This window comes from Geotrypetes seraphini, chromosome 2, assembly GCF_902459505.1.
Source record: "Geotrypetes seraphini chromosome 2, aGeoSer1.1, whole genome shotgun sequence".
NCBI classification, from domain to species: Eukaryota; Metazoa; Chordata; class Amphibia; order Gymnophiona; family Dermophiidae; genus Geotrypetes; species Geotrypetes seraphini.
This window is the reverse complement of record NC_047085.1, coordinates 212,832,210-212,859,818: the sequence shown is the minus strand read 5'-3', so window position 1 is coordinate 212,859,818 and position 27,609 is coordinate 212,832,210. Positions and strand designations below refer to the sequence as shown.

General features: G+C 41.5%; 1 protein-coding gene across 5 annotated transcripts in view; it reads right to left on the bottom strand.

The window, feature by feature from the left end:
* Positions 1 to 27,399, bottom strand: part of EXOC2 (exocyst complex component 2) — a 273,747-nt gene extending 246,348 nt beyond the window's left edge. The window contains exons 1-3 of one of the 5 annotated variants that reach the window (XM_033934892.1): positions 27,259 to 27,399; positions 19,084 to 19,247; positions 7,266 to 7,442 (exon numbers count right to left, since the gene is read on the bottom strand). In XM_033934892.1, the coding sequence (XP_033790783.1) occupies positions 7,266 to 7,442; positions 19,084 to 19,201 (295 nt within the window). In that variant the 5' untranslated portion in view covers positions 19,202 to 19,247; positions 27,259 to 27,399. Of the gene's footprint in view, positions 1 to 7,265; positions 7,443 to 19,083; positions 19,248 to 26,753; positions 26,902 to 26,938; positions 27,132 to 27,208 lie in introns of those variants that run through there. The other 4 variants (XM_033934888.1, XM_033934890.1, XM_033934889.1 and 1 more) reach the window with 4 other exon arrangements.
* Between the last annotated feature and the right edge of the window lie 210 nt (positions 27,400 to 27,609).

Here is a 27,609-nt window from a genome sequence, read left to right as displayed (position 1 = left end):
CTAGAAATTAACACAACATGTCTTTAGAGAAAAAAAAAAAAAAAAAGATGCTCTTACAAATCAATTTCTGCACTCAAAATAGCCATTAAATTTAAATAAACTTCAATTCTTTTTTTAGATAAGGTACAAAACAACCGGTGCCAGTGAGTCTTTAACGGGACTTTATTACTAATATTCTGCAAGTTGGCATATCTATATCCACAACGATATTTGTTTTTGACTGATATTCACTATCCCCCTCTTCTATTAAACTGCACTAGAAGTTTTAAGCGCAGAGAGCTGTGCCGAATGGCCCGTACTGCTCCTGACGCTCATAGGAACTCTATGAGTGTCAGGAGCAGCGTGGGCCATTCAGCGCGGCTCCCCGCGCTAGAAACTACTAGCGCAGTTTAATAGAAGAGGCCCTATGTTTGTGTGAAACTATAGCCAGCACCCTTGATATAGCTGGAAGAGAAACAGGGTCGCCGTCGGGTCCGACAGCTCTTTATTTTCTCAGTCTTTGTGATAACAGTAAGAGAAGATATTGGCAATTCATCGGCTGCTGATACCATTTCAGACAATATATGCAGATAAGTCCTTGACTGCACAACTATGAATGAATGCACATTGCTTGTTCAATTGAAGAGCTGTATTGTTTACTTTTTGTGGCATTTTTTTCAGAGACCAATGGCTGTGATAACCCCTGTGCAGGACAATTTGTACTGAAATTAAGGGGCAAATATTTCTGAGGTCTCTTTTTCTCCACGGTTTTGTGATATAAATGTGCAGAGTTCTTTTGGTCATAATTGTCTTACACTGCTGTTTTGATTTCTGTTGTTGATATATTATAGTAGTAGTTCATTTAAGAATTGTTGATAAAACAGCCTGAACATATGTCTAAAAAACAATGTGGTAGATATTCAGCCAAACAGTGGTGAGAATTTTTATTCTTTAGCTGCTGTTAATGTTATTCCTGGATATTCAATGCTGGTCCACTGAATATGTGGGTTTACGTAACTGGCTCTCTCTTATGCAGTTAATACAATATTAGACACTTAACTGCCTAGGCGACACTGCATAAATACAGGACTGCATAAAACTTAGTCCTATTTGACGCTTAACTGCATAAGTATCAACTCCATCCCCAGACTACCCAAAAAATAGCCAGCTCTCAGTCTAGTGGTTGGTGTACCCCAGGGTTCTGTCTTAGGACCTCTCCTCCCTTTACACCTCTTCCCTCAGAGTCCTGATCTCTTCCCATGGCTTCCAGTATCACCTATATGCTGATGACTCCTAGGGCTACCTCTCTACACCTGAAATTTCACCTAAAGTCCAAGAAAAAGTCTCTGCTTGTTTGGCTGACATTGTTGCCTGGATGTCCTGCCGTCATCTGAAACTAAATATGTCCAAGACTGAGCTGCTCCTCTTTCCTCCTAAACCCTCTGCTCCTCTTCCTCCTTTCTCCATCTCGGTAAATAATGCTGTCATTGTTCCAGTCTCCTCTGCTTGCAACCTTGGAGTGGTCTTCAATTCCAATCTCTCATTTTCTATGCACATCCAACAACCTACTAAGACATATCGCTTCTATCTCTTCAATATCACAAAAATTCACCCCTTCCTCTCTGAGCACACTACCCGGACCCTTGTCCAAGCCCTTGTAACCTCACGCTTAGATTACTGCACTCTACTCCTAACTGGTATCCCGTAGTGTCACCTCTCTCCCCTTGCAATCTGTGCAAAACTCTGTTGCACGACTCATCTTCTACCAACCTAGCTACGCTCATGTCACCCCTCCCCTAAGTCACTTCACTGGCTCCCTGACATCACATACAGTGCTGACTTACAAGTGTGTTTATTCTGCTGCCCCTCAATCTTTTACTTCTCTCTCCTTATACACCTCCCAGAGAATTCCATTCCTCAGATAAGACGCTCTTACCTTTACCCTTCTCCTCTACTGCCAATTCCAGGCTTCGTTCCTTTCATCTAGCTGCCCCCTATGCCTTGAGTTTGTCCATCAAGCCCCTTCCGTTGTTTAAAAGCAGACTGAAAATCCACCTTTTTGATATAGCCTTCAATCTTTAATCCTACTCCTCTGCCCTCCAATTCAGCCAGCTGATTAACCATTCCCCTTAACTGTATCCATGACATCCTGTTTGTCTGTCTTGGCTGTTTAAATTGTAAGCTTTTTCGAGCAGGGACTGTTTTCTTCATTTTGAACTTCCAGGCACCACTTGCACACGTAATGCCTATCTGTTCGCCTTCCCCTCCCCAAAAGGCTGTATCTACAAGAGATTCCTTGACAGAACACTATCATTTCAAGCAGGCAAATGGAATAAACATCTAACCACCCTCATTTCAAACTCACCCTCAGGAAATCAACTAAAACCTATCTCTTTGACAAATTCCTCTGACTCATTCCTGTCTTGTAACTTCTCTGAAACACTTCCGGATAGACCTAGCTACTCCAGGCTTACCAATGTAATTAGAAATTTTTCTCTGTAACATCGCTGTGTGTGTACAGTCTCTTCCTCTGTAAACCGCTCCGAACTGCTCGTGGTATTGCGGTATACAAAAATAAAGTTATTATTATTATTCTTTGTGACTCTGTGCAGCGCTGCGTGTGTCTGGTAACACTATAGAAATAATTCCTAGTAGTAGTAGTGTGAAGAGTTTCAGTCTTTGGGAAGCAGAGCTGAGATTGTGATGTCATAATGCCTCATTCTATCAATGCCTTAAGAGCTAACCTTGTGATGTCACAATGGCTTGATTGTTCTGTACTCCCCTCTGCCCTCTAACCCAGCCAGCTGATTAACCATTCCCCTTAATTGTATCCATGACATTCTGTTTGTCTGTCTTGGCTGTTTAGATCAGTGTTCTTCAACCACCGGTCCACGGACCAGTGCCGGTCCACAGAAATTTATTGCCGGTCCACAGGGCCAGCACATGCATCAGGCCCAAAACAGTGTTCTTCAACCGCTGGTCCACGGTGTCTTCGATGCAGCGTTATCTTTGAGCTAGCTCCCGCTTCCTCACTGATTCAGTGCACAAAGCCACGGGCAGTGGCTTCTACGGGCATCCTGCACCTGAACTGGAAGCCTTCTCGCTGACGTTGCAACGTCAGAGGAAAGGCTTCCAGATAAGGCACAGGATTGCAAGGTGCAATTAGTACTATTATGGGGGGAGGGGTCTGGGGTGGAGATTGGGTAGAGATGGGCGGGGTCTGGCCCACGACTTAGCCCAGTGTTCTTCAACCGCCGGTCCACAGAATAATTCTTTTATAGGTGTAAAAAGGTTGAAAAACACTGGTTTAGATTGTAAGATCTGTCAAGCAGGGACTGTTTTCTTCTTCTTTGTGACTCTGTGCAGCACTGCGTGCGTCTGGTGGCACTATAGAAATAATTAACAATAGTAGTAGTCTGGTGATATTCAATGGCACTAACCAGTTAAGTGCCATTGAATATCAGTAGATAGCATTGCACAAGTTGTTTTGGTTTTTTTGTTTTTTAAATGACAGCCTGGTGGCACTTTTTTTTTCTTTTGTTGGTCAAGATCAGGGGTCTCCAAAGTCCCTCCTTGAGGGCCGAATCCAGTCAGGTTTTCGGGATTTCCCCAATGAATATGCATTGAAAGCAGTACATGCACATAGATCTCATGCATATTCACTGGGGAAATCCCGAAAACCTAACTGGATTCGGCCCTCGAGGAGGGACTTTGGAGACCCCTGGTCAAGATTAACAGAGCCACTCCTCTACTGATTTTTATATGTATGTGACATTGACTTTACAAAGCACTATACCTTAAAATCACACTGCTAGGCAATATAACCTCAGGAAAGACAATTTTGGAGTTAATTTTATAAAATGTAAAAAGGGCTTTTATAAAAATCATCCCAAGGATTAATATATATATATGCACAGCGACAAACAGCATATACTTTTATATGTTGCACATATAGCTGCACTCTGGGGAAGAATGTGGACACAGCTTGAGCAGAGCTGCAAAGTGCTCAAGTTCTATTAAAAAAAAAAAATAAAAAATACAGAAATACATCTCCTAAAGAGCAAGTATAAACATCTGCAGCTTTAATGTAGGCATGATTTCTGACAGTTTACCCTTGTTTTTTTTTTTTTTAATATAAACACACACACTGCGTCTTGTCCTTACAAAATAGGCCCCCCTCTCACCAGCAAACCTAGATGACCCGATATAAAATTACCCTCCAAAAAGCAATTTCAGAAAGGTTTTTCTACATGTAAAACCAGCCAGCTTATACAAAATTCAGCATCACCTAAAAGTATCTGCAAGAAGCAAATCTACATACTTTTATACACATATAAAGTAGGTGGCAAAGCTGGGCACAGTTTGAAGGTTTACCCACATACTTCATAAAATGCAAAGTACAGTATATGTGAATAAGCTGACAGATGTATACATGTTCATTTCTGCCTGCTCCAAGGCAGGTGTAAATACACACATGTACCTAGTTCTAGTGGTTGTATATATAAGTGGTAATTAAAAAAATGAATGTCTATGTACCTTCCCGTTCAAAAACAATATTAGTACCAAAATTACACCAAAGGAACAGTTCATCTAAATTTGCAACATGAATCTTAAACAATAATAGCAAACTATTCAGAAAAAGACTCAGTAAGATGTTTGAAGATCACTGACTAACATATAAACAATCCAAAAGCACTTCACATTAATTAGGACATTTTGGTTTACTTAGCGGTCCTTTTACTAATGTGGAGTAAAATTTAGGCTAAGAAAGTTGTAACGTGGGACGTTCCCATAAGCTAAGCCAGATTTAACGTAGCACTTTCTCTAGGGGTTTGTTGGGCTATTGTTGTTATTTTGTAGATCATGTGCTATGTTCCCATTAGCATGCAGAATGGGGGGAGCACTTACCGCCTCTTACCAAACCTTAGTTATCAACAGTAACGTCTAAACAGGTCAGCAAGATTGTACTTTATTGCATTGTACTGCTGTGGTGGTCTAAGGTTCTTTGTTATAAATAAACAATTACAAAAAAAAAAATAAAACAAGCTCCCTGCAGCTTTGCTTATTGCAATGAGGTTGATAATTGAATACACAGAAAAACAGAGCCAATTTATAATCCCAGAATCTGTAATCAAAAACCAGGTTTCTTTACACCTGATGTGAAATTTTATTAAGCAGTCTTCATATGTAAATGTTTTACATGCAGAAAATGGCTGTATAAAATGATGTGGAAAAATAAACACGTACAAGTATAAAGTACATTTGATTTTATACACTGCCTATAATGGTTGGATAGTGCAGGTAGTACATATTTATGTAAATAAGAGCACTTTGATATTTATATTATCTTTGTGCAAGCATTCCTAGGTTAGTGTTTGAGTACAGCTGGGGCATAGTTCTAAAGTACACAAATATACTTGCACCTGCCTTGAAGGTGTGACTGTCTTAAGGAATTTGTGGGCTCATGGGGGTTATTCTAGTAACCTATCGGCATAAAATATATGCACTTTGAATTTTTTTCAGGCATTCTATTCTAAAATTACTCTTTATGAAATCTGGTCTTCCATTTTTCAAATAATCATAAAAATTTCAGAATTAATCTTCATCAATTTTGCATGAATTAAGTGGAATACACTCAGCAATGGTATCAAATTCTGATCTAGAAATGATTGTCTATGAACAGGCAGAAACTGATAACCATGTAGTAGGGCTTCTAGCAAACTAAACCTTCTGCATGCCACTGTTTTATTTATTTAAAAATTTATGGGGGGTTGATAGTAATGTATTTGTGACTTTGTATGCTAATTTGGGGCCACAGTGAAGAACAAACATGAGTGGATCGTTTAGCTCTGTGTTGTGTTAGTTGCTGTTTCTGTAAAAAATTCAATAAAAACATTATTATTCTAAAAAAAAATAATTATTATATTCCACATGATGTACAATCCTAAGCGGATCACAAAAACACACACAATATCTATAAACAAAACAAATATAACATAAATCAGTGTCTATGTGCTTCAATCACTTCAATATATAATGAATTAAAAAATCAACAAAACACACACAAAAAATTTACACGACCATCAGAATTGGTCCAGAGTTAATCTCAATTGCCCATGCAAACAACCAACCGGGTACGAGACTGTGTTGTTAATTACATTACATTACATTACATTAGGGATTTCTATTCCGCCATTACCTTGCGGTTCAAGGCGGATTACAAAAGGTTAATTTAAAAAAAAAACAGAGTTACAATGATTAGCAAGAGAGGTAAGTTGTAGATCTTATAAACATTTAGCGGGTTGTTGATTGTGAGGTGGTTTGTAAAAGAGTTAATAGGTGGTCATAGTGGAAGTTCTTTTGTTATTATTAGTGCAGTAATGGGTAGATCAAATGTCAGTTTTAGAGTTACTAAACGGTCGTGATGTTATTGCTGCTTCAGGAATTTCTTGAAGAGTGTGGTTTTTATTTCTTTTCTGAACGTCCTAGGTGCTGGTCACCTATGTATTTTATTGCTTGTATTTTTGCATTGTGCTGTTAATAATGCCTTGTATTGTTTGTATATTTATTGTCAATTTTGTATGTAATTTTGTAATCTGCCCTAGCTAAGGGTGGGATATAAATAAATCCACTTATAAATCAAGTGGCACAATGTTAATCCAAAGATGGCACATGAGGAGCACACAAATGTGCATGCCCCTTTGGTGGTGCCTACCCTGTCTTCCACGTTACATAGATATCTTCTGAGAAAGCTGATGTGAAGAAAAAGGCTGAGTCAATGATTAAGTGCAGGCCCTTGCAAGGTCAATTAGCAACAATAATAAAATTATGTGAAGTCAGCAGCATCTAAGATCTCTTCCATAGAGGCTTCCATTAGGTAAGCAAATAACATAGCTATTTTTTTACAAGATAATCCTTCCTTGATATGTCCCTCCCGAGTCAAACCGTTATGGACCTGACTACTTTGACAATGGATGACACCCCTTCCAATTATGTCTTCCTTTCTATTTTATTTTAATCTTGATGTAATAATGTATCCCTCCCCCCTTTCCACTTGTTCTCATATTAGTCAGTCCTAGTCTATGAGATCCCTGTATGTTCTAATAGAAGTTTTAATTACATATTTTTATTATTGCCTTTATTGTAAACTGTTTAGATAACCCAGATAGATATCAAGTGCACAATAAACCTGAAACATGTAATCTGCTATAAAATGGTACCCGGTAGTTTCATCTTAATTACACTCCCTCAGTTATACTTTTTACATTTACACAGTTTTTGATTACCTATTTTTTCAGGCTTGAGTAGTTTAAAAGAAACTGTTGAAGTTCCTTTTCCTCCTGACTTGGTTGTGACAATGATGTCCCCCTTATCATTCTTGGCTTGTCCCACACGACACACAATTTTACTGGCCGACATCCATTCAGCAGTCAACAGACAGTTGTGTCCACATATTGTTACACCTAAAATAAAAGCAGTGAAGGTAAATGGCACAGCTGTGACAATATTTTTCCTCTTTAAGCTCTCAGATCACACTTCTCAGTGTGAAAATGTTAACTTCTCTGTCTTACTAGATTATAAGATTAAGTGAGCAGAGTTATGTGCATCTGTATAGCTGTATATACCTTGTAGCACTATATACTTGTCTAATATTAGTTTTATTTACAAAAATCAACAATACATAATCATATAAAATGCAATTTCTAATGCATAATGAAATGGAAAAGAAAATTATTAAATTCATAGTTCACAAGGAAGTACTAAACTCCCTCCTATAGATATATTAGAACGGAGATGCAAGGTGACATAAATGTGACTAATCTGTGAATACCAGGAAGACTGCAAGAAGATTAAAAAGAGATTAGGTTCTTACCTTGATAATATCTTTTTCAGTAGATAGGGATGGTATGCTGAACCATAGGGTTATCCATTTGTGCTCGCGAGCATATTGCAGAAGATGTCAATCACAGCTTTTCAACTCCTCCTCCACAGTCTCTGCTGCCCCCTTCTGTTCATACCAAAGCCCTACAGAAGAAAACAGGAGAAGGAGGGATACGGGGAATTCCCCATAACCAGGTGTCTGATCTGCTCAGTAATGTAGTTAAAACATTAATAAACCTCTAATAATGAATTCAAGAAAATACAAGTTAAGCAAGAAATAAGCCTGAATATTTATGGAGCTCAACCATTCCTCGCTTGTAATCCTATATACAGTCTCTTCCTAGCCCAGGGGTGGGCAATTCCGGTGCTCGAGAGCCACAGCCAGTTCAGGTTTTCAGTATATCCACAATAAATATGCATGAGATAGATTTGCATCTCTAGGAGGCAGTGCATGCAAATCCATCTCATACATATTCATTGTGGATATCCTGAAAACCTGACCTGGCTCCGGCTCTTGAGGACCAGAATTGCCTACACCTATCCTAGCCCAATAGACTGACTGACAGTGAAATTTTAGCTATGGTGCTGACCATTAAGCTTTTTTTTTTTTTTTTTTAATCTTTATTGATTTTTAATCTAAAAACAGTGCCAAACAACTAAAAGAACAGTAGATATTACATACATTGCACTATTATCTGTACAGGTAACATATACCGTATTTGCCGGCGTATAAGACGACTGGGCGTATAAGACGACCCCCCAACTTTTACAGTTAAAATATAGAGTTTGTTATATACTCGCCGTATAAGACTACCCCTTCTTCCGATTCGCGACCCCCCCCCACAAGCCGGCAAAAACAGCTTTGCACCGCAGGCCCAGCCGCCCAAGACGAGTCGGAGGCCCCTACCCGCCGCATCCTGCACGTGGGCAGACTCACCACAAACGCTGCTGATGGCCCCAATCGACACGCTGACCTCCCCGCGCACGCTGACCATCTTCTCTCTGCCTGCACTTTCCCCGCGGCCCTCTTCGGCGACTCAGCAGGGGCAGCGATCAAGACAGGCTGCAAACGTCGGGACCTTCCCTCTCTGAGTCCCGCCTATTTTGTTTCAACTTCCTGTTTCCGCATAGGCGAGACTCACAGAGGGAATGACCGCCTGTCTTGATCGCCCGAGGCTGGGAGGAACAGAAGATTTCTGCAAACAACATCGGGGCAGAAAATTTAACGGGTCCATCTCGCCGGTCCTGTGTGGACCGGCAGGAATTTTCTGCGGACCGGCACGTAAACAGTACCCGGCGTATAAGACGACCCCCGACTTTGGGGAGGATTTTAAGGTACTGAAAAGTCGTCTTATACGCCGGCAAATACGGTATATCATTCCAGATTTTCAGATTTCCTACATTTAATAACAACATAATATAACTTAATATATAATATAAATGAAGAATAAAGTTACCTAAATGTCACCATCAAAATTTATTTCCCTCCCTCCAACCCCCCTCCCCCATGGATGTGTAAAAGTACATGAACAGAAAGAAAGATAAAATAAATATACGTTATTATGATTCCACAAATTTAGTCAATGACCATTAAGCTTGAGTCAGAAAGCAGGCACATTAGATAAATTGCTGGGTAGGAGGGTTCAACATACTATCTCTATCCTCTGGAATAATATATTATCAAGGTAAGAACATAATCTCTTTTTCCAGTGCATTAGGAATGGTATGCTGAACCTAAGCAGTCCCCAAACTCTAGGGTGGGATAGATGAGCCTGCTCGTAGTACTGAGGACCCATAAAGCGGCATCCTCCTGTGCTGCTAAATCCACCCTGTGGAATTTGGTAAAGGTATGAAAAAAGGACAAGATTGCTGATCTACAAATCTCCTCAGCTAGAACTGCCTAAGCTTCTGCCCAAAAGGAAGCCACTCCTCTTGTCAAATGCGCCTTCAACTACATGGATGGTTGTTTGTCACAGCCGCTGTATGAAGAGGATATCGCTCTACGAATCCATCTAGAGATGGTGGCCTTGGAAGCAAGTCTGCCTCATTTTGCCTGATTGGTTAACACAAAACGATGGTCTGAGAGACTAAATTCATTTGTCACCTCCAGGTAACACAAGAGAACTCTCCAAAAGTCCAAAACCTTTAAGGCCTTGTCTTTCTTCTTGGACCCTGTGGAATGAAATGCTCATAGTCTAACTTCTTGATTGTCATGAAATGCTGAGATGACTTTCAGTAAGGAGGAGGGAACCATTAACAAAGTCACTTCCACTTCCGTGATCCTTAAAAACGGCTCTCTGCACAACAGTGTCTACAATTCTGAGACTTTTCTGGCTGAAGAAATTGAAGCCAAGAAAACTGCTTTAACTGATAGATCCATGAGGGAGGCTTTAGCAAGGGCTCATACGGGGCCCTGCTGAGTCCTTCTAAGACTATATTAAGATTCCATGATGTTAACGATCTTGAATTGGTGGCCATGGTCTCAGGGCACCTTTCAAGAACCTATGTTCAGAGGGGTCGCTAGCAAAACTCTCTTCTCTCAGCCCCAAAAGCACAACAGCCCTGCTACTTGAACCTTAAGGGACACCATTCCCAATCCTTAGTCAAGGCCCTCTTGGAGGAACACCGGTACCGATGAGATCGGGGCTTTAACTGGCTCCAACTTTTTTTCCGCTGTACCAGTGCTAAACATTCCCAAGCCTTAGCATACATTGAAACCGTTGTTGCCTTTTTGGGTCTACTTCGGAATATCTTTTTTGGACTAGCTCTGTGCGCTCAAGCCAGTGCTGTAAGACCAAAACATTCTGAATCTTCTAGGGCAATTGGCCCTTGCAAGAGCAAGTCTGGGTGCATCTGAAGTCTGAGACTTTGCTCCTCACCAAGGGCACCCAGGCCAATCTTGTGCTATTAGAACTACAATTCCAGGATGATTTGCTATTCAGCGGATCACCTAGCCTATCAAGGGCCAGGATGAGAACACGCTCAGTAGCCCGGTCTCTAGCCATGGATGAACCAGGGCGTCTAATCCAGCATTTCTGGGTTCATATCTTTGGCTGAAGAACAGAGTCATCTTTTTGTTCATTGCAGTCACTATGAGGTCGAACATCGGACAACTCCATCTTCTCACAATAGCCTAGAACAGTGGTTCCCAACCCTGTCCTGGAGGACCACCAGGCCATTCAGGTTTTCAGGCTAGCCCTAATGAATATGCATGAGAGAGTTTTGCATATAATGGAAGTGACAGGCATGCAAATCTGCTCCATGCATATTCATTAGGGCTAGCCTGAAAACCCAATTGGCCTGGTGGTCCTCCAGGACAGGGTTGGGAACCACTGGCCTAGAACACTTTTAGGGACAATGACAATAACCACTCTCCCAGGTCTAATGTCTGTTTGCTGAGATAATCTGCTTGAACATTGTCCATGCCAGCCACATGCACCATAGAGATCGCCTGCAGGTGAGTTTCTGCCCACCAGAACAATGCTTTCGCTTCCTATCGGAGTGCTCTTGGTGCCTTCCTGCCTGTTGATATAGGCCACAGCAGTGGCATTGCTGGAGAAGACTGACTGCTTTGCCCTCCAGCAAAGACTGCAGTCATTGTAATGCCAGACAAATGACTCACAGCTCCAGCCTGTTGACAGACAATTCCACTGAGATAAAAGAGTCCATAGTCCTTGAATTGGGTGAACACAGCAATGAGCCCCCCAGTCAAACAAGCTGGCATCTATTGACCCAGGAATCAATCTGGAATAGGATTCCCTTCACTAGAGACTAGGCAGAGCCATCAGCTCATGCTCCTTTGAGCTGCTGCAGTTCAAGGGAGTGAGATTCGCAGGAGACAACGCATCCTGGAGGAGACACATATGTGCCTTCGCCCAGGGCACCACCTCTATCGTGCCCACCATTGACTCAAGGACATGAAGGTAATGCCATGCAGTAGGCACTGGCTTGGACAATAGGTTTTTAATTTGACCACACAGCTTCTGTTGAGTGCTTCTGGAAAAAAACTTGGCATTCTGCCATGCTGAATAAGAACCCCAGATATTCCAAGGACAGTGCCGGAACTAGGTGGCTCTTTTGAAAGTTCACAATCTGGCCCAGACTCTGCAACATCTCCACAACAGCCGCTACTGCTTTTTCTCCTCCTACTCGGGAAGGAGCTCTGATGAGCCAATTGTTCAAGTATGGAAGTGAAGGGGCCCATATAATCCTTGCATACATTCCTTGTAGAAGTTTTCTTTTCCTGATTAAACTGCTGAAAACAGGTTGTATGTGCCAAGAAATTACAAGGCCATTTTCTCTCTGTGTCTTACATCTTGTGATTTAGAGAGATAAGAAACATTGCTAGACCTTAGATGGAAACTTCCCACTAAACCCCACCTTATGTTTGCTCTAATGTATCCTGTTACCAAATATGGTCTTTCCTACAGTTTTGTTACTTTTATGTATCCTGTTACCAAATATGGTTTTTTCTACGGTCATATGCTGAAATAAAACTAACCCATGTATAATGCTATATAAATGAATGAAGGACTCTTAATAAACGGACATCTCCTGGAACATGACATGGTCTGTTCTTTCTAGAGAGGTGCCCCCAGATGCATCTGTACCAGAGACGACAGAGTATGTGTGTGAGGCAGTATTGGGACCAGAACCGTTTCAGGAAGCACTTGACAACCCACTCTGTGGAGATGAGCAGCCATTACTATCTAACTTTGGTAAAAGTTCAGGAAGCCATAGCCAGCCTAAACTGATTGGTAGTGATTCTCCAACACATGGAATCTCAGGAACTTTCTGTGCTCCGGGAACATTGGAATGTGAAGGTAAACTTTCATCAAATCCAGGGAGGCCAGAAATTCTCCTGGTTCTACCTCTGCAATGACAGACCAATCGGTCCCCATACAGAACCAAGGAATTCTCAGGGCTGCATTGACATGTTTGAGATCCAGGATGGGTGTCCACTCCTCTGAGCCTTTCTTGGACCCAACAAAGTATAATCGGATATCTGCCAAATCCCGAGTCTTCTTGAGGGACTGATTCTCTGGTTGGAATATCTAGCAACCTTTGTAACATTACCCAGCCTTTTTCCGCTTTCTCTGGCAGGCCGCAGGCAAATCCACGAACCAGTTGGCAAGAGGGCGTGCAATCTCTATCTTATATCCCTCTCTGATAATCTCCAGGACCCAGCGGTCGGTCATTATTTGTTCCCAGGCCTCCATATAGTCTGAGAGTCGACCTCCAATCTTCAGAGGAGCAGCATGAGGGCTTGAATCACTGTGGCTTTTTCGCTGGCAATGCAGGGTAGGAACCGGAATCTTGTTTCCTCCAGTTGCAGGAGAATTTCTGTCTGGAACCTTGATATGCTCTCTGATTAGAGACTCCTGTTACGTACTGGCAAGAGTACCGTGAGCCACGAAAGGACCCCTGGCTCTAACCTCTGGCTGCTTGGGGTCTGCTGTCTGGTAAAAATCTTGGACAGTTAGATCATTTAAGGCTAGAGACTGGGCTACTGAGCGTGTTCTCATCCTGGCCCTTGATAGGCTAGGTCAGTGTTTTTCAACCTTTTTTGGGCAAAGGCACACTTGTTTCATGAAAAAAATCACGAGGCACACCACCATTAGAAAATGTTAAAAAATTTAACTCTGTGCCTATATTGACTATATATAAAGTAATTCTCTTGAATAGGAATCAAATAAACACAAAGAAAGTATTTTATAATTACTTTATTATGAAATATTAAGTAAACAGAATAGTGAAAAATTATAAAATACTTTATTCAGTGCGAAACCTGGGCCTGTTTGGCTGAACACAAAGCTGATATTCTGGCTGGAATCGAAGAAAGACACACACGTAGCTCTTCGTCAACAGCTCTCAGTCTCTCTCTGTATTTGGTTTTTATAGCATACAAAAATAGACAAATATACTCTCCATCCTTTTTATTAAACCACAATAGCAGTTTTTAGCGCAGGGAGCTGCGCTGAATGCCCAGCGCTGCTCTTGACGCTCATAGGCTCCCTGCGCTAAAAACCACTATTGCGGTTTAGTAAAAGGTGACCATATTGTAAAATATAGACAGCAGATATAAATTCAGAACTGTGCATAGTAAGTGAAGGGAAGTTTTCATCTCTGGGAAGTTATTTGGGCAAATTCCTTTGAAAACTGTGGTAATACTGCCTCCACTTTGCTAAATTGAAAATAAAATCATTTTTCCTACCTTGTCTGGTGATTTCTGGTTGCACTTTCTTCTTCTGACTGTGCATCCAATCTTTCTTCCCTTCTATCAGCCTGTATGCTTTCTCTCCTCCACACCTCATTCCCTCCCCCAACTTTTTCTTCCTCTCTCCCTGACCTTTCTTTCTTTTTTTCTGTTTCTCTTCTTTCCTTCTGTTTCCCTGCCTGCCCCCTTTCTTTCTTTCTCCCTGCTGTTCCCCAAGCCACTGCCACTGCCATCGGGGAACAGGACCCACCAATGGATAACAGGCCCCAAAGCCGACGCTGACGCATGCTCTCCCTGACGTCAATTCTGCAATCGGAGAGGAAGTTCCGCCCAGCCAGGCAGCGATTGGCTGGCCCGAACTTCCTCTCCGACTGCAGAATTGACGTCGGGGAGAAGAAGACTTATCGGCTCGATAGATTAGATCGCCAAGACAAAGTGAGTCCTGGGTGATCGACTCACTTTGCCTTGGCGAGCTACTGGCGCCCCTGCCTCGGGCCCCCTGTCAGCTCCGGGCCCCTGAATGCAGGACAGGTAGTACTGCCCTGATGGAGGCCCTGCGGCACACCAGGCAACATCTCGCGGCACACTAGTGTGCCGCGGAACAGCGGTTGAAAAACACTGGGCTAGGTGATCCGCTAAGGCACTTCCCAAACAGCATCTGTCCCTTTTAAAGGTCACCACGCCAAGATCTTTGGGCTGCCAGTCAGACTTTAGCCAGATTGATCCTCTACCCCCCAGGACTGCGACATGGAAAAGAGGGAGTCAAAGTTGCAATGGCACTCTGAGCGCCCTGAAGGACTGCTATTGATGCCTAACAGCCTGCACTCAAGCTCCTGATCAAGTCAAGGAAGCAAGCCATTGCTGAGGGCCCGGAACCCTTAGCTCCACAAATCTTCAGCAGGCTGGCTGTACAGGTCCCAAAGGATACACCTACCAGCTGCAGACTTAAACATCTGCTCCACTTCGAGCAGGCAGAGCAGCCCCTTTGAACTGGGATCTCAGACACTGCAGAAAAAATCTAAGAACAAACCGAAAAACACTGCAAAACAATAAAGAAATAAACAAAGCAAATCAGAAAGAAACCTTCATGCTTGCTTTCAGAAGAAAGAACTGAAGGGGACAGCAGAGACTGTGGAGAAGGAGATTTAAAGCTGTGATTGACATCTTCTGCAATATGCTCGCGAGCACAGATAGATAAACCTATGGTTCAGCATACTATCCCTATTGCACTGGAAAGAGCCTTAGTGGGCCTGTCAAGCTTAGTTATCTGATGTGGCTGTCCAAGAAAACCCACTGGATGGGGTCTGATATGGGTGTATGCAGAATACGGGTAACATTTGAGAAACGAAAGTATGATCATGTTTCCCCTTTGTTGATAAGCTTCACTGGCTCCCAGTTCGCTTTAGGATCCAGTTTAAATGTGCATGCATAATCTTCAAGCTTCTCTATGGAATATTTGACCCTTTTTGCCCCCTTATGTTGGAATACCCTTAGACTTTGCCATTTGAGAAACACACAAAGATAAAAGTTAGCCTTCCCTTCCTTTAAGGGAATTAAATATGCTGGGAAGCTTAGTCGATCTTTTGTTTTCAAGTTTGTAGAGATCTGGAATGAACTTCCTGACTCCGTTAGGCTTTTAGGCCAGCTGCAATTATTTCGTAAATTCCTGAAAACTTTGTTGTTCTCGCAATTTTTTAATGGTTTAACCACAGCCTCAATGAAATGAAAATATTATAGTTATTTTTCTTATGCTTCTTATGTACTTTAGTTTTAATTTAGTTCTTCCTTCTCTTATGTTTTCTGCTATGTACTCTAGTCTTAATTATATGTGAACCAAATCAAGCTCCACTGGGAGATGGCCCGGTATATAAACCGAACCTTAGATTAGACTATCCCCTGTGTTCTGTATAGGTTGCCTAAAGTTCGGTGCGCAAATTTAGGCCTGGATCACAAATCCGTACATAAACTAATTAGTGAAAAGAAAAATAAAGAGGAACTGGAGCAAAAAATCCACATACACAACACTATATCCTCCAGTTCAAACACTGAAGCTAAAGCTCAAGGCTTAACTATTTTATACCTAAAGCATACAATTGGAAGCACACATGCAGGGGAATTTGCCTCAGAAGCTACCGGGCAGTCATTGCTCCAGAGCCAAGAAGGAAAACCCAAATTCTTCATTGGTTAACCTTCAATATTCTATCATAGGCAACCCTACTGTGGCATTCCAACATAGGCAACCCCAACTATAACGGTAAGGTGATTAAATATTAATCTAACAAAGTGCAAGCCACACTTATCTGTTGCTTCACGGCAGACAGGCTTGATAATGTGGTACAGGCACTAGTGAAAGCTTCCTTTCCAAACAGCCGATGAAGGCCTATGTTTCATGATTACAAAATCATTTCTTCAGGGCTCTGCAGTTTGCTCTACTGAGGCAGCCATTCAGAAGTGGCGCCCGCCCATGCAGCAGCACGCTTGCGCGCCCCTAGCCCCGACGTGCCGGTAATCAGCAGGCAGCAGCCCTGCGAAGCACCAGCAACTGGCCCAATTAGGGAAGTGTCCAGCCCAGGCATTAGCGCGCATGTGCGCCACGGGCCCCAACAAGCAGCAGGTAGCCGTCCACCGACCTCCAACATTTAAAGGTACCGTCGGGGTTGGTTTTTTTTTTTGTATATTTGCTTCATAAGATGCACCCTTATTTCCGCCCACTTCTTTTTGGGGGGAAGTGTGTCTTATGGAGTGAAAAATACGGTATGTACACATAGCTAGCTATCCATCTACAGTGTATAAATGTTTAAATGAAGGAAGGAACTTGTTAGGTGTTTGTTGTAGATTGAAATGATTAATTTAAAATATGCTACATTTAGGGCTCCTTTTACAAAGGTCCGTTAGGGCCTTAATGCGTGGGATAGCGCGCGCTAAATTGCCGCATGCGCTAGACCTTAACACCAGCATTGAGCCGGCGTTAGTTCTAGAAGTGTAGCGCGGGTTTAGCGTGCGCTAAAATCCTGCGTGCGCTAAAAACACTAGTGCACCTTAGTAAAAGGAGCCCTTCATTTTTTAATTTATTTATATTTGAGACAAATTATAAAGAAACAATGTCTTGTGCAGAAGACTGAGAAAGACATTCAATGGTAAAATATAAACAAAATAGAAGTAAATCCTTACTTAATCAATTCTATAGTCCTCTAAGGATCCAAGATTCAATAGGTGACAGTTACAGCAAAAAAATGAACTCACGTCCAAATAACAGGAAACCTAATTATCCAATTGTGGTTTTAGGAGTACATTAATTACATCTAACTTGTTGTTACCTCTCTTTCAAGATGTTTCATGGAAAGAAACCCTATCAATTGAGATAGTTCAAAGAATATGTATTTACAGGATCTGTATTTAACAATGCATTTGAAGGATATCTTAAAAAGAAACCACCACCCATCGCTATTACCCCTGGCTTAGGAATTAAGAACTGATGTCTACATTTCTGGGTTTCCCTTGTCATGTCTGAGAATATCTGAATTTTCTGTCCAAGAAACTCTTGAAATCTGTTTTTGAAATTTCAATATCTAATTTTTTTCAGGTGACAACGCCACCGTAACTAACAAAGTAGCTGGTTTGACTATATCTTTAAGCGGTGTTTCCAATATTGCTGTTATGTCCATCTGTGAATCTTGATCTTGTACTAAAGGCAGTTGTTCTTGTTTTTTAGTTGGTAGATAATATGCTTGTGTGAAAGGAGGAGTAGCGTCCTCAGGAACATTCAATATTTCAATGAAATATTTTTTAACATTTCTTTTGGTAACATCGATGGAACTTTAGGAAAATTTAATAGATCGGTAATTGTTTTCCATCATTTCCACTTTTCTTCTCAAGTTGGTGTTATCCTTAATCAGTGTACATCTTGAAGATCTTTATCAATTTTTTCTTTATTTATTTCTGTAGCAATTGAATCTTGTTTGAAACTTTTTAATGCCTCTTTTTGCTCCAAAAATTTCTTTTCTAAATCTTTTATTTGTGGGGATAACATCTGCACCAGACTAACTACCAGGTCCCATAGGGAGTCAAGGGTAACTTCGGTCAGTTTGGTAATAGAAAAAGTACCTGCAGGCATTGCCTCAATTTGCTCAGTCAACAGGCTTCTCTGCTGTCTGTCTTGCTTCTGCTCCACAGCTGTTTTCACCACGGGTTCATCTTGTCAAATGCCTGGCCCGATACAGCCTCCTGGGACAGAGAATCTGCCTCTTTGGACAGACTCTCTTCCCGCAGTGAGCTGGCTCCCCACGGTTGTGGAGGCAGGGTTCTAGCGTCAAGGCTCAGTGTCGCCTCCAGCCCAAGCACATTTGCCGTGGCATCATTCAATGCCAGCGTCTCCAACACGATGTCGGTTCTTGCTGCAAGCACCTCAGAAATTCATCAATGGTTACCAGAGGTGGGGTCTCTGGGCGCTGTGAAGCTCCAGCAGTGCTCTTCCCCCTTCTCTTCGGCATAAAGAAATTCGAGAGTAAGGAAAAAACAGGAACTATTCTGAGCGCGTCTCACCCACAGTCAGATAGTCGCAGCCATCTTGGATCTCTCATATGCTACATTTAAAAGCCTGAAAATCATCAATAGACTTTAATGTAACAGGAGACAACTAAATGGGAGTAGAGATCATAAAATGGGGATAAAACGTAGGTTGTGATGGTGGTGTGAAGGAAGGGTCCAGGAACTGTAGCACAATAGAAACCGATTGTAACTTAGTAAGATGCCCAAAAGGAGCTCTGGGAAAAATGCTTGGCAAGAAAAGAAGTTCAAACTAGATCCGAACTGGTTTCTGGATGGGGAATATTCAGTCAGTCAATCAGATGCTCCTTTAGTCCCACCCCATCATTTTACATACATATATTTACCCTTGAAATGGGAGATATTAAAAGATTCTGTACACTCTGTGTTGCATTCGCTAATAAAAATTATTAACAAAAATAAAAGGTAGGTCCTCAAATCTTTCTTTGAAGTCAGTTTACCTATAAGGTCTGCAGACCCAGTGCCCAGATTTTCTCCTCTAATTGTGACTTTTGTCCATGAAGTTCCTTCTTTTGGGGAGATACCAGTCACAAGTGGGGGCTGACGTGCACGAGACATGGTGTTGTTCCAGGTGCGTCACTCAAGTTCCAGATACGTCATTAATCTAGCACACAAAGCAAGACAACAGAACATAAATACAAGAAAATGTTTACAGCCATTGAAAAGAGAGTAAAACATAAGTTGTTGGGGGTTTTTTTTCAGTTGTTCACCTACACGTTCAGCGTATAATCATAATATTTTACCAACCAGAAAATTGTTTTTTTCTAGACAAACAGGACCAAGGCTATCACAAAATAATATGTAACTACCTTCAAAATTTTTAATAAAATGATACATCACAAATAGTTTTATTATTTTCAAAGATATTAATCTATATTTAGCTCACACCTTTTTATTGATAGTGGTCGAGGGAGTAGGCATCCCTCCAGCCAGCCTTGCTTATAAAGGTACCCGGGAGGGTCATGTGTTCGGGTGGTGGGTGCCAGAAGGAAGGAGTGGGCATTCCTTCTGCCAGGGATGGGGGGGTGCTGGCAGGCGGGAGTGGGCATCCCTTCTGCTGGGGATTTGCAGCAGGAGAGATTGGGCATCTTTCCTGCCACAGACAGTGTGTGGTGGGGTGACAGTGGGAGGGAGTGGGCATCACTCCTGCCTGCCGACTTGTGGTAGGGTTCGGGGTTCCCTGCTTCAGCCATCAGCTGATCACAGCAGGGGAATTCCCCCCCCCCATCAGCTGAGTGGCAAAAATGCCATTTCAGCCTTTCAGCCGCCTTTTATTTAGGCGTCAACAGGTGCTTCAACACTGCCGTTTCTGACTGCATTTTTCAATTACTTAGGCATCATCAAGGCGCCTACCGAGGCCTAAGTTTAGACGCTGGTTATAGAATTTCCCCCTAAGTGCTATTCTGTAAAAGCTGATCTAGGCAGAGCATACTTTATAGAATACTAATTTAATGCAGATCTTTCCTGCACTAATTTTTGGGTGCCATTTTCTGAACCCGTTCTATGTAACCAAGGCAAGGGTGAGTGACATGACTGCAATCTGCCTTCTGAAAAACCTAGGCATCCGCGACCATGTTACCCCTGCATTAGCTTCCATGCACTGGCTGCCCATTCAAAAACGCTGCACCTTCAAGGCCCTGCTCCTCGCTTTCAAAACCTTCCATGAAACGATTCCGTACTACATGAAAACTAAACTACAAATCTACTTCCTAAAACGACCACTGAGGTCCCAAGGAGAAAAACGACTGACCATACCTTCTGGCCTTTCTCCCTCAAAACTGAAACTGCCCGCAAACGCTCCTACTCACATTTCATACCCAAACTTTGGCACACAATCCCTCCATCTGTCAGATCACTAGATGGACTCTGGAACTTCAGGAAGGCCGTGAAAACCTTCCTCTTTACTAACCCAGCGCCTTAAAGTCATTCACCCTGAAATGCCACCCAGTCAACTCACCTTTGTCACTTAATTTCACCGGATGCTACTTAGTACATATGTTTTATTGCCATGTCTATATTGTAATTTATGTAAACTGTCATCTATATTGTAATTTATGTAAAATATCATCTCTGCTCTGTCTGGATTATTATGGATGTACTTTGTAACCCGTTCTGGGCTCTTTTGGGAGGACGGGCTAAAAATCGAATAAATAAATAAACCAAAGTCATAATGAATATCAGTTTAAATGCAAACAATAATTAAGCATTCAAAGCTCTACAGACATTTACAAACATGGTAAGAGACTGTGCAGCCCAGATGGCCTCATAATATAGATTCATGCAATGTTAAACTAATCTTTGATTAACACTAAGGGATCCGTTTAATAACGATTCATAAAGCTTTTGAACTTATTCCCATACAGTTATAGAACGTGGGACAGAGAAAAAAAAACCCCTTACCACGTGGTAAATACAGTAAAATATAGTGAAGATGTACTGCCTTCCATATAGGTGGTAGTAAACCATTTAGGGCTCCTTTTACTAAAGTGTGCTAGGGCTTTAACGCATGGAATAGCATGCACTACATTGCCGCGCACGCTAGACCTTAATGCCAGCATTGAGCTGGCGTTAGTTCTAGAAGCGTAGCATGCGTTAATTTTCTGCATGCACTAAAAACGTTAGCGCACCTTAGTAAAAGGAGCCCTTAGTAAACCAAATAGTGGGAAGTTTCTATCACTGAAACAGGAATGCAAGGTCCTAGCAGCAAACTGAAGACAAAATCTCATGGAAAAAAAAAAAAAAAAGATCAGCCACTACAAAACTCAAACAAAACTAGCCAATCTTGAGTATTATTCCAAACAAATCGGAAAATGAAAACTAGATTTGAAAAAAAAAAAAAATTCAAATAACACTAGCTAACCAACTGAATTAATAACCAAATCAACAAATACCCCAACAGCAACTTAACCGGCAACCTTTTTCAAAGCAAAAGTAGACCACATCAGAACTGAAACTCAGCGAAGTGCATAGAAGTACTAGGAAAACAGCACAAAATCAAGAGAGAGAGAAGCCTCTCCACTGATTCATCAAATCACAGAAATAGAGTAAATAAGATTACTACCCAAATACATCAAATATTAATGCTCATTATGGGCTCCTTTTACGAAGGTGCACTAGCGTTTTTAGCGCACGCACCGGATTAGTGTGCGTTAGCCAAAAAACTACCGCCTGCTCAAGAGGAGACGGTAGCGGCTAGCGCATGTGGCATTTTAGCGTGCGCTATTCCGTGCGTTAAGGCCCTATCGCGCCTTCGTAAAAGGAGCCACTGGCTGAATGCCTCACAAGAAAAAGGAATATTCCCCAAACACTTAGGAAAAATCATTCTAACACCCATCCCAAAAGATAAAATGGAGAAATGAACAATGTCAACAATTACAGACATTCAAGAATTACAGCTTCAATCCCACTTCATGTCAAGCTATTAGAAAGCGTAGTAAAAAAAAATCAAATCACAAAGTACCTGGAACACCATAAACTATTACATACCACAAAATCGGGTTTCAGAAAACACTATAGCACTGAAACACTGCCCAGTGCCCTGACATCCAAGATTTTGACACACATGAACACCAAACAAAATGTCCTTGAACTAAAATTTAACTTAGCTAGTGCATTTGATGTGGTAAAACCATCAATTAATTACTGATCCTAAACTTTATAGGGATAAGCGGTAAAGTGCACACTTGCCTAAAAGGATTTCTTTTTTTTTATAATCTTTATTCATTTTTAATACTTTCATTAAGTGAATACAAAGAAAAGAATACATTTTACACTTTATACATCACCTAAAGTCTTTACAATATATAATGAGATCAACATATTTCCCCCGTAAAAATTATTATATATAAAGTTATTGATAAAGTAAATTCATACGCTTCCAAATATGCAAAGGAAGGTATAAAATATCTAGGAATATGGATTTATAAAACGTTGCCTAAAAGGATTTCTAACAAACATAACACACAGCGTAAAAATAAATGGAGAAAGATCGAAAGAATGGTCAGCTTCAAGCAGAATACCCCAAAGCTCACCACTCTCCCCAAGAATGACCTCACTTTTACTTCACTTACTTCTATTACAATATGCATTCCTTTCTACAAGAAACAAAATAAGATTAACAAATCAATAGAGGAAGTCGCTCGTCTAGTTAATGACTGGGCTGACAACATAAAACTAAAACTTAGGCCCTCTTTTATCAAGCCGCATTAGGATTTTTTTTATCGCCAGCTGCTGTGGTAAAACCTCTGACGCTCATAGGAATTCTATGATCAGCAGAGCTTTTACCGCATTGGCCAGCGATAAAAAAAACTCTCATGTGCGGCAGAATCTCAAAAATCATCATAGCTTGCAGGTCCTGTGCTTCCAGACAGATTTGCTGGGGCATCAGGCCGCCCGGTGGTATAAATTAATTTCGGAATTCTTGAATAAAAAACCAAAAAATAGTCTTAGGGACATTTGGAGCATTGAGATAAAACAGTATACTTCTGCATCTCGATGGCCACGAATTTGGACTTGGAGGATGAGATGTACAGCGTCAGCATCTATGAGACAAACGTTTTTTTCTGTTACATAGATCTTTTTGGACCCCCTGTTAGGTTACAGAAGTTAGACCAGTGTTCTTCAACCACCGGTCAATGAACCGGTGCCGGTCCACGGAAATTTCCTGCCAGCCCACAGGGCCGGCATGTGCATCAGGCCCCAAACTTTGCTCTTTAACTGCCGGTCCGCAGTGCGATCGATGCATTAATAAGATTATAATGTGTGTATGTATGAATGGAAAAAACAGTGTTACAATTAGGACTATGGGGGCAGGGTCTGGGGTGGAGATTGGGCAGAGATGGGCAGGGTCTGGCCCACGACTTAGCCCAGTGTTCTTCAACCGCTGGTCTGCGGACCGATGCCGGTCCACAGAATAATTATTTTATTTCTGCCGGTCCATAGGTGTAAAAAGGTTGAAGAACACTGAGTTAGACAGTTCTAAATCTAATAGATGCTGGCACTGTCAACTAGACATAGGAACACTGTTGTTCTTTGTCCTTTGATACTCAGCTTCTAGAAGTCAATATGGGGACAGATTAACCTCATACTGGAATCAACAATCCCTTTGATGTATGAGGCAACTATATGTGGAACATTGCTGCATATCAAACCTCCCATGGATCGCTACAAAGGCAGGCTTTTCTTGATTATGACAGGGATAGATATGCAAATGATAACCCGCAATTGGAAAAATTGCAATCGCCTAACTTTCCATTTTGGTGAGCCAGTTTATGTTTAGTTTACAAATATGAAAAGATGAATGCAGATATGTTAGGGAATAGCAAATTATCTAAATTGGTTTGGGGGCCCGTTGACATCATTTGTTAATTTAACATAGTTGTTTTTGTTTAAATTTTTTGTTTATTTTTATACATATCCAGGACGGGGTGGGTGGGTGGGAGGGGTATCTTTCTGGTTCATTTCTTGATTAAACAGTTGGATGGGAGGGGAGGGATATTTATTTTCTGCATTGTTATTAATAGAATTTAAGTGCTTATTTTGTTATTAATGTATATGTAATTCATGGCACTTTGTATTAGCTTTGAAATTTAAGATTGAAGATTTTTTTTAAAAAAAACCTCTCATGTGGTTTGATAAATGGCCTAAATAAAGAAAAAAAACAAAATTTACTGATAAGCCCACCCAGAACCACCAACGACAACACTCAAATAATACTTCAAAACACTCCACTGAAACTGGAATCAGAACTGAGAATCCTAGGGATTATATTTGACAACAACCTATCCTGGGATGCACAAATACGAACACAGACCAAAACAATATTCACAACACTGAGAAAACAGACAAATTTGGCATGGTTTCCACAAAGAAAACTTTCAGATCTTGGTTCAGTCAGTGGTATTAAACCAACTAGATTATTACGATGTCCTTTATGTAAAAAGCAAAATAAATGTACAAAAAAATATTACAAACCATTCAAAACGTAGCTGCTAGACATTTTCTCAGCAACTAAATATGGCCAAGTGACACCCCTATACCTCGAACTACCCTGGTTACCCTTCGAAGAAAGGTGTATTTTTAAACTATGTAAACTGATCTTTTAATCTTCCATTGTGCAACACCAGACGACTACATGATCAGCAACCATATGAGAATAAGATTCCCAACATTTTCATATCTGACTGCAAAACAGTGGAATCCTTTACCAGCACATTAAAGGAACACCTTTTGTAAAAGCCTAAAAATCTATCCATTTGAAAATATCTTACCCCCCCCCTCACCACCCATCCACAAACAACAGGCTACAATCAACAGAAACCAAATAAGACACAAACCACCTCTCCCATCTCAATAGATGGTCAAGCTCTCTATATACCTACCACTCCACAACCAGAAACGTGACACTCATACCAAAACCTGTAATGTCAAGATTACACCACCAGATATGGGCAGTCTTCTCTCCAAATTGTACACCATAATCATATGCCTACATGAACACACACCAAGATATATGGTAAATTACATTGAACTCCTTCTGGGGCATATTAGCAATCCATAAATATTCATGAAATGCATCTGCACCTGTGTGGTAAAGTACATGTTAACTGTAATGGACAGTCTATGCTCATTTCCTTCCCTCATAATATGGTACACAGTTAGCAAGTGAATCAGTATTTGTTGTCATGCCAGTGCAATAATGTTACAACAGCTAAAACTCACCATACACTGATTTACATGGCAGGGCATAATCAAAATATACGTCTAAGTCTGATTCGGATGTATGGTGCTAAACGCCCAAAGTCGGCAGTGGGAAAACATCCAATCTCGAAAAGCAAATCACTATATATCCAAATTTTTTTTAATCATCTATCTGGACGTCTAGGCGGTTGATCATCCAAGCCTCCTTATACCACATTTTCGACCAAAATTTCATCCAAGTTCCAAACATCCAGAACAAGACCATTTAGACGTGGGAGGGGCCAGCATGTGATGGACTGGCCATCTAGACATGGCAGCAGAGCAGTGGGGCACCTTACAGGGCACTGCTGTGAACTTCACAAAAAGGGTGCCAGATAAACATCTCACCAGAACTCCCTTAAGGGTTATGGTGAGTCCCCCAAAACCCACTATACCCACCTGTCTGTCTACAACCCTAATAGTCCTTATGGCTGCAGATGACGGTTTGGTTTTTTTTTGGTGGCCTCATATTTTCCACCATCAGTGGCTTATGGGCCTGTAGCCCTCTTCTCTATTGTTCTCTAGCCCACCCCCCAGGTTACTCAAGGCACCTGTATGCAGCTCTACTAGGCTTTCCTATAGCAGGTGCTGAAGTTCCGTAGACAGGTATGTACATTTTTATTCTGATCTTTGTGAGGGGATCAGTGGTCTTTACTTTGTCTCTGCAGTAGTTACCTGGTCACTTCGGATATCTTTATAGCACTTATACCTGTTTTTACATCATCTCACAACATTTGATTATCTTTGCAGGATGACCAAGTATAGGTCGGCCCTCACTTCATCCACATCCCACCCACACGACTCCTCCAGATACGCCCCATTCAGTTCTTGGGCCACAGTGGCATTCAGAGGCCTAAAATATCCTTCAATACTTCCAGAAATTCGGTTTGATTATCAGCACTTGGACGATCTGTCTTTTAGTAAAAGGAGCCCATAATGCTTAACACTTCTAGGGCTTCTTTAAGGGCAACCATAGAGATTTAATAGGCATCAGAGCGTGTACTGCAACTTTGTAAAAGGTGGTGAAGGAGGGGGTTAATACATAAATACAGCATAAACTGAAAAGTAAACAAAGAAGAGATTTGAAAAAGTGGGATACATTGTCACAGCAAAAGATAAACATATTATCCATTAAACTTAAAAATATATTTTAAAAAATACACAACAGCATAAATAAAAGAAAGGATGTTAAGCAATAAAACCAAAAAGGTATCTATAAAGCTAAGCAATAGTAATTAACATTGTGAAAACTCAGCACTACTGCATTAACTAAATTGTGACTGCCTTAACAAAGAATAAATTAGAAATAAGTCGCAGAAAGTCATAATTTAAATAGCTTCTGTCAGCCGTAGTTGTGTTAAAATGTATTTACTTTTTGTTTGGATTTGGGCCATGCCTTTTTCGTTTGTAGCTCAAGGTAAGTTTATATTCGGGCAGAGGAGGTAAATGAAACTTAGGATGCACTTTACCAACAATAGCAAAAATACAATCGAATCACCCTGCCTTATATTCTAAAATGTTCTATAGGATTCATGCATTAGGTGAGTTAATACAGACATTTAGCCACCCTCACAAGCATTCAAGGGATAACGACCCGGACCCGCTCTGACATCTCTCGCCTATTCAGCATCTCTCTCTTCCTGTCCGTCTCCGACAGCTCTCCCTCGTTCTCAAACCCTCCCACCAGCAGAGAAGCGTGAAACTTGGTATTCAGCTGCTCTCCCATGCCAAGCACCCCTCTTCATTCCTTCCACTCTCCCCGGCCCAACGTCTCCCCCCCTCCCCCCCTTCCCCGCAACCCTTGCAGAGCTACAGTCAAAGTCATACCTGACATCACCAGTCCAGCGACTTTCCCCTCCCCCTTCCCTTTGACACACCTTCTCTCCCTCGCGTCCGTCCCCGCCTTGACGGAAACAGGAAGTTACGTCAGAGGAAAGCAAGACGCCGGAGCGCTGAGAAATTACGTCAGAGGAGAGCGTGACGCCGGAGAAGAAAAACTGCGGTTGGAAGAAAAGAGCTGCGTGGGTGCGAGGCTCTCGGTGACTAATCTCCTACCCAGGCTGCTCTAAGACGTCGAAGCACGACGCCTCCGCAAGTCAATAATTCAGCGCAGGCGCATTTGCTCTCTGCGCGGGCTGCTGCAGCAGCAGCAAATCTAATATTAATACTGACACATGCTTGGGGCACAGCTATCAGAGGTCACCAGATCTACTGGCGCATGCATGCAT